General features: G+C 40.9%; 2 protein-coding genes across 3 annotated transcripts in view; one reads left to right on the plus strand and one right to left on the minus strand.

Moving 5' to 3' along the window:
- Positions 1–4,412, plus strand: part of LOC108761823 (uncharacterized) — a 7,284-nt gene extending 2,872 nt beyond the window's left edge. Inside the window, exons 2-3 of one of the 2 annotated variants that reach the window (XM_018508562.1) lie at positions 2,274–3,604; positions 4,015–4,412. In XM_018508562.1, the coding sequence (XP_018364064.1) occupies positions 2,284–3,604; positions 4,015–4,184 (1,491 nt within the window). In that variant the 5' untranslated portion in view covers positions 2,274–2,283 and the 3' untranslated portion in view covers positions 4,185–4,412. Of the gene's footprint in view, positions 1–2,224; positions 3,605–4,014 lie in introns of those variants that run through there. The other variant, XM_018508572.1, reaches the window with a different exon arrangement.
- A 208-nt stretch (positions 4,413–4,620) lies between these two features.
- On the minus strand, positions 4,621–6,228 carry LOC108761858 (uncharacterized). Its single transcript, XM_018508619.1, has 2 exons — positions 5,900–6,228; positions 4,621–5,229 (listed from the first exon to the last, which is right to left on the minus strand). The coding sequence occupies exons 1-2, from the start codon at positions 6,104–6,106 to the stop codon at positions 4,990–4,992; spliced, it is 447 nt and encodes a 148-aa protein (XP_018364121.1). The 5' UTR covers positions 6,107–6,228; the 3' UTR covers positions 4,621–4,989.
- Positions 6,229–6,854: the final 626 nt, after the last annotated feature.

Here is a 6,854-nt window from a genome sequence, read left to right on the forward strand (position 1 = left end):
CTGCCGCAGCGCGAGCGAGCTTAATTCAATCCGCCGAGTTGTCTTATGAATCGTAAACCGGCCTTCCCTCGCGCGCCACTCCGCGCCACTCCGCGCCGCACCGCGTGAAATCGAGATCGTCAGGATCGTCTCTCTCATAGTCTCCACCGACTCCACTGCACGGCGACGACAGTGACGACAGTGACGACGCGTCTAACGCGTCTTCCATCGCCTCGCCGATCGCCTCCAGCGGAATGATAATATAACGCCCGCGCCGTCTCTCTCTCTCTCTCCCTCCCTCCCTAGTAAAGTCTCTTTACGATCTTTGGAATAGCTCTCCAGCCGGTACCATTTTCCCTTAAACGAGTATCCGCACGAGAAAAAAATCGTCGATGCTTCCAAGGATTTCCTCTTACTGATTTCCTCCAGGCGAACGCTTCACCTTGTTAGCCCTTTGAGAAATCGAAAATGCCCGAAAAAAAAACGCCATTTTATTTTTGTTTAGGACAATAAGTAATAAAGTAACAAAAATTTTAATAATCAGAATATTTTAATAACTTGAATTTTATAATTCGGGATTTTATGAGAGTAGAATTTTTGATAAGTAAAAAGAAACCCAATCTTGTCATCGCAGTTATAACTTTGACATGCATCGCGCAATACGGATGAGCGGAATTATGGCGGGGGCGGCGGCGGCAACGGGTATTTATCACGAAGAGTAAAACTGACAGCAGTCCATTTCCCGTTCGTCCTGCCTGTCTGGCTGAACATAATATCTCCTGACGAAACAACGTGGACGCCGTTTGTTTGGGAAACAATGGACCGAAACAATGCCCGATCCCTCTCTCACTCATTCTCTCTCTCTCTCTCTCTCTCTCTCTCTCTCTCTCTCTCTCTACATGTGAACGCACGGATACAGATCTTCTCTTTCTCTCTCTTTCTTTGTCTCCCCCCCCTCTCTCTTTCTCTCTTTGCTGTCCACGCCCCGTTGCTATTCGATCTTTTCGCGTTGAAATCTTTTCAGGAATCTCTGCCCTTTGCGAATTATCGAAGAAAAATTTCTTCGACGACTGTAGTCACCACACCGCGAGTATATTTGTCGCAAGAACATAAAATTGAAAAGCCAAATTTCTCCTCAAGATCCGTTGTGTTTCAAAGGACAATTTATCTTTTCCGCTTACGTATAGACATTGTTGCTATAAAATTCCACGAAAAGTGGTTAATGATACAATAATGATACAAGAACATATATCATACAATACGAGAACGGCAAAATAATTTTTTAAATAAATCTTTGTAGAGAGCGATTACAGAGAGAGAAAGAGAGAGAGGGGGAGAGAGAGAGAGAGAGAGAGAGAGAGAGAGAGAGAGAGAGAGAGAGAGAGAGAGTACATTCTATACATTCTATACTGACATACTGTAGTGCAAGAATTCCAAGTTTGCGGAAGAGGATTTTCAGCAGATACCGGTATCAATTGAAATGTCTGCATCAACGAATTTACGCAAGAAATTCTCAATAACTCGGGGGAAATCCTCACACTGCACTCGGGCGAAAGCGAACGTGTACTTGACAGAAATTAGTATTCCTTAATGAATGACGCGATATCCGGCTGGTTCATCCCGTCTCACTATATATAGATTCCGTTCTTCCTTGGTCTTAGACTTGAGGCTAGGAGCCATTCAATTAATTTCACAAGACAATAGTAGCTCACTTCCACATCGGCGAATCGTGCTTGTACGAGTTTCGTACACACTCATTACATCGTTAAACCTGCTACTCCATGTCGTTTGCAGAATATTCGTGTGATCATTTAGAAAATTAAATAAAACATGAATCCGTCTAAGCATCTTAATTCGTCTTTTTACAACTCGTTAAGAATTTTGTTAACAAAATTCTAAAAAGACGAATATATATATATATATATATATATATATATATATATATAATATTAAAGCTTATGACGAAATAACGGAATTAACAACGATATAAAAAATATGACTACTAATGGAGTTTGCTGATAGAATTTAATTACGTTCTTCAGAATTAACTTGTATAAATATTCATCGCGTGCATCGCAAAAGTAGACCTATTCAATTTGTGACTGAGATAGCAAAGTGTAAAAGTAAAAAATATGGAAGGGGGGGGGGGGGCGGGGGGAATTAGATAATTGGATCTGCGATGCTAAATCATCATTTACCTTAGTTAATCTCATTGTCAGTACCTATCCGATGCTGATAATCTAAAGATGCAATTACTAATCTGGAGATTTTTCCCATTTCTTTTATCGAAATAGAATAGCCAAAATGACGACTACCACGGGCGATCCATCAACTCTAAAGACTCCGGCTTCTCTGTCGGGTGGAGATCTCGTTTCTCGTCTTCTGGCGGCCACTCCTCCGTACCTATACAACGTGCCACTGACACCTCACAGCTTCTTCTTCAGCGAGATGCTGCGTTCCTTCGTACAAGCCAAGGCGGAGGCATCGTCGACTGGCGGTGGCGGTGGCGGTGGCGGCGGTGGCGGCGGCGGTGTTGGCGGTGTTGGCACACCAAATGCACCGCGACGCCGTAAGCGATCTTGGCGAGACGCTCGGGATAGACCACTCGAACTCACGACGAAGGAACGGTCGCATCATCATCATCATCATCATCATTATCACCAGCATTCGGAGAAATATTATCACTCGGCGGCGCAGCAGCAACCTTCTCAAGTACCGCCGGAGACTCGTTTGGAGAACGATGGCAAGAGACCCGATACCTATCTGGATACGATGGAGAACAAACCCGGCGCGGCGGCATTCGATCAGAAACCAAACTTTGGAGGCGATATCCTTAAGCCCATTGACGAGAATAAGACCGAGTTTTCGCGACAGCACAGTAAGAGCTTCTTCGACGAACGACCGCGACACTTTGAGCAAGCCCAACCGCCGGAGAACGTATTTCCTGGCGGAGAACCGCGTAAGGTCAAGCCGGAGGATTCGCAGCAGTTGGATCGCAGCAATGGTAGGAGTTGTAATTTCGACAGCGCGAACGGTAGGAGTTACGAGGTCGAAACTCGGTCGAAAAGTAGCATCGTGCCCAGTCAGGAGGTGTCCCCTCTGCAATTGTCAGATCAGAAGAAGTTGGACTTTTCACGAGCAGGCCCTTTCCTGTCCGGGGTGCCGGGGGGCAGAGGATGCGAGAGCGTACTTCAGGGCGTGAAAGGTTTCGCTCTGCCCAACGGCATGTCTGGTCCGGCGGATTTTCTACCTGGACCCCTGTGGTACCCGCCGTATCCGATGCCGCAGTCCTACCCCGGCATCGATCCTCTACACTTCTTCATAGACTTACGCGTCTCCGGCCATATTTGGGATCGCAAGCACGCGAGTGAACGACAGCTATCTTTCAAAAGCAAACATTGCTCGGCCTTTAGCGTGCCGCAATCGAAGGAGTGCGGCAATCGCCCGTTGAATCTTACCCGCGACGAGGCCACGACGTCGAAGAATCCGGACGCGGAGAACATGCAGGGTACCAATTATATCTTCAAGCATCTGATGAAAACTTACCAGGACATACAGCAGATGAAAACCTCTAGGACGGACGCGTCGATAGAGAACGAGGACCATTCGAAGGGAACACAGCAAAGTAAGATATATATATATTATTATATCGCTTTCGTTCTGATAACATATATTATTTGTTTTATTAATATTGTCTGTATAATTAACGAGATTATTTTCTCAATTAGCTTGCAAATTTTGTTGGCTAATGCTGTTAATACTCACAATGTCAATTTTTTCGAATTCATGCAGGATTAGTCTGTTTTGTTTGATATACATATACATATAATATCAGTGATTTATTTTATAGCATACTTACTTAATAAAATAATAAAATGATAAAAATATTTATCATCTCAATTTATAGTGAGTGTTACCTGCTATTAATTATTTTTAGAAGCACAATACACTTGTCATTTTTGTTCCAATACTCTAAAAGTCTAAACTAAAGGTACCTAACTGTAAATATTCGTAATATCGTAATGGTTTTTCAAGCTGGCGAGGATTGCACTGCGAAGGTAGAAGACACTGGCAGTACGATTACAAATTCCGAAGAGGAGAGAAAGGATTTACGGGCTCTGATTGGTCTCGAATTAGTGGTGGACTATGTGAAAGAGCCGAAGGATGATTCATCGACCGAGCAAACGTCACAAGTAACGGAATAACTTATCCTAACGAATTAACGCGATTTGCAAAGGGATGCGCGCGCCTTCCACTTTAATCACTAAAATAGTCGTATAGTGTCGTTATTTTCTCGTGTAACACTTTCGAAACTGCACTCGCGATGACGGTATTCTTTCGTCGTAATATAAAAATATAGTACCTCAGAGGCAAGATAGGATTTGCCGGAATGTGTGCAATAAGATCCGAGTAAGATTGAACCTACTATATGTCGCACGACAATGTTCGTACGACAATTCGAAAGATATTTCTATACATATATATATATAATTCTCTTTAAATATCGTTTTATTATTTTTGCGAAAATATATTTCTTTCTCTCTCTCAATAGAAAAGAAATTGTTTATGTTCAAAGATATTTGTAAACGATATATTTTTGTCTTCAACATTTTTCAAATATCACATCTAATTGTTGCCCTACTATCTAGAAACGAAACTGTCTTCCCTGGTTTGATATTAATTCTGTATACAATTCTCATTCGATTCTGAATAATCAAAAGCTATACGGATCATGGATCCATGACGTGAATTAAAAGATCGTATTAAAGATCCGATCGGATCAGTGAAATAGCTCCGATGGAATTCGACATGTGATATGTACTGTAAATATTACAATAGTATTCCGATGTATCTATATGTATCGATAGAAAGTACTCGTTGTTGTAAGTTGAACGTAATAAAAACAATGCGATTTAACTGCATAACGTTCGTTTCTTATCAATTCAAGCGCCGCGCCGCGCGTTTCCCTCGTATATGTATGTACATATATAGATGAATGAAAGTCTAATTTTAACGCGCGAGTTGCGCACTGTCGTGATTAGCTATGACGCGAAGTTCCAAGATCACTTCGCCCTTATTGTTACCGTTCAGCTTCATCAATTTCCGCCCTCCTTGCGGAATGAGAATGACGTCGTCGAAGCTGCCTCTTCTGGCAGCCGGTTCGCCGGATAATCTGTAATACGCGACTGGTCGATCCATGTCTCTGCTCAATCCGACATACGGCTTTTCCGGTGTGACGAGAGTGTATACCTGGTCAAGATAATTATTAAATGTACGTATATGTGTAAGTATTTAGTAATTATATATAGGATTTAATTCACATATAAGAATCACCAGGGTTAGGAACTACGTCACTTTATAAAAGTAACGCATTTATACTGCTGTTACCCCATTACTTATTATTAGAAAGTGTGAAATGATTTGTTACTTTTTTGTAATGTTAAAGAGTAAGATAATGAATTTTACAATTATACGTTAACAATCCATATTTTGTTACACGTGTATGTAAGCATAACAAATTTTCAGTATTGACAACGATTGCAATTGGAATGCAATCTAAGATAAAAAGTACATAATATTTTTTTATAATATTTAAATTTTTATTAAAATAAAATATTTCTATTCAATCAAAAATAATGTAATGTATTGAATAGATATAATTGATATAAAGATAATAGAGATTTTAAGTATAACAATTGTGAATTCGTTACCGTTATCGTTATCGTTGCAGATAGAAAAAAAAGTACACAGTCGTTATTGAAAAAAATAACGATAACGTTCCTTTCTAATCCTGGGAATCACAAGAAAGATACAAAAAATTAAGTAACTTTAACGCATACTTGAGACTTTCTGACCTTAGCATATTCTTTTATTCGTTTTAGATTATAGAATAGCTTCCAATTTCTGAACGTTTACTGACCTTTCTAGTCGGAGATATGACATTCTCGTTCTCGAGGGAGTCTCCCGCGGAGAAAGCCAGATCCAGATCGCGAGAAGCTTGCTGTTCCACGATCGGATAAATCGCGTCGTTATCTCGCGTACCATCTAGATTCTCCAGGTAATAAACTCTGCCATCGGCATAGGTCGCGACAGAAAGGGTAATTACGAAGAGAATTGCGTTCTTCATATTCGATAGCAATTTTCGACTCGAAGATGCAACGCGCCAAGAGTCCGCGAGGATAATGAAACGAAAGTTTTCAGTGTGCTGACAGATGCTAAACTCGCCAATCCGCGGATAAGACGATTATCGCGCCGCGCCGTCAATTAATTAAACATGCATGACGTTTTTGCGTGGGCGGGATTAAAATGTTTCCGATGACACTTGTCGAATCTCTCTCTCTCTCGTAAATATAATAATTCAAACAAAAGAAATACCAAGGATGCGTTCGATGTGCTATTTGTTTTGTCGTGCATTTTATTCTTGTTTTGCGTTTGAATGAATTATACTACGGTAAAGATAGAATAAGGCACAAATAGCGTTGATAACGTCTACCTAAATAATTTCAAGTTGAGATTGAGAAAACATACGCGCGAGCGTATGTCTCATTTGTTATGTAGGATGCGCTAGAAAAAAAAGCATCTTCAACAGGTGATGTTGAAGCATCAATCGTTTTGAATAAATAAGAGTGATTATTCTCTCTCTCTGTAAAATATGTATCGAAGTAGGATTCTCAAACATCCGTAATCATATAAATTCTGTAAAGATATGCACGGTTTTTCTTATAAAGGTTTCAAAATGTTCCGTTGCATGTATACGCGGATCAAATCGCTGTATCGTCTTCCGCTTCTTAAAGAGTCGATGGTGGTCGCGATGAAAGATACACGCGCGTTATTGGGGCGCGACGAGAGATTAAAAACGACTTTTTTTTTTTTTT

Source organism: Trachymyrmex cornetzi, unplaced genomic scaffold (genome assembly GCF_001594075.2).
Source record: "Trachymyrmex cornetzi isolate Tcor2-1 unplaced genomic scaffold, Tcor1.1 scaffold1096, whole genome shotgun sequence".
NCBI classification, from domain to species: Eukaryota; Metazoa; Arthropoda; class Insecta; order Hymenoptera; family Formicidae; genus Trachymyrmex; species Trachymyrmex cornetzi.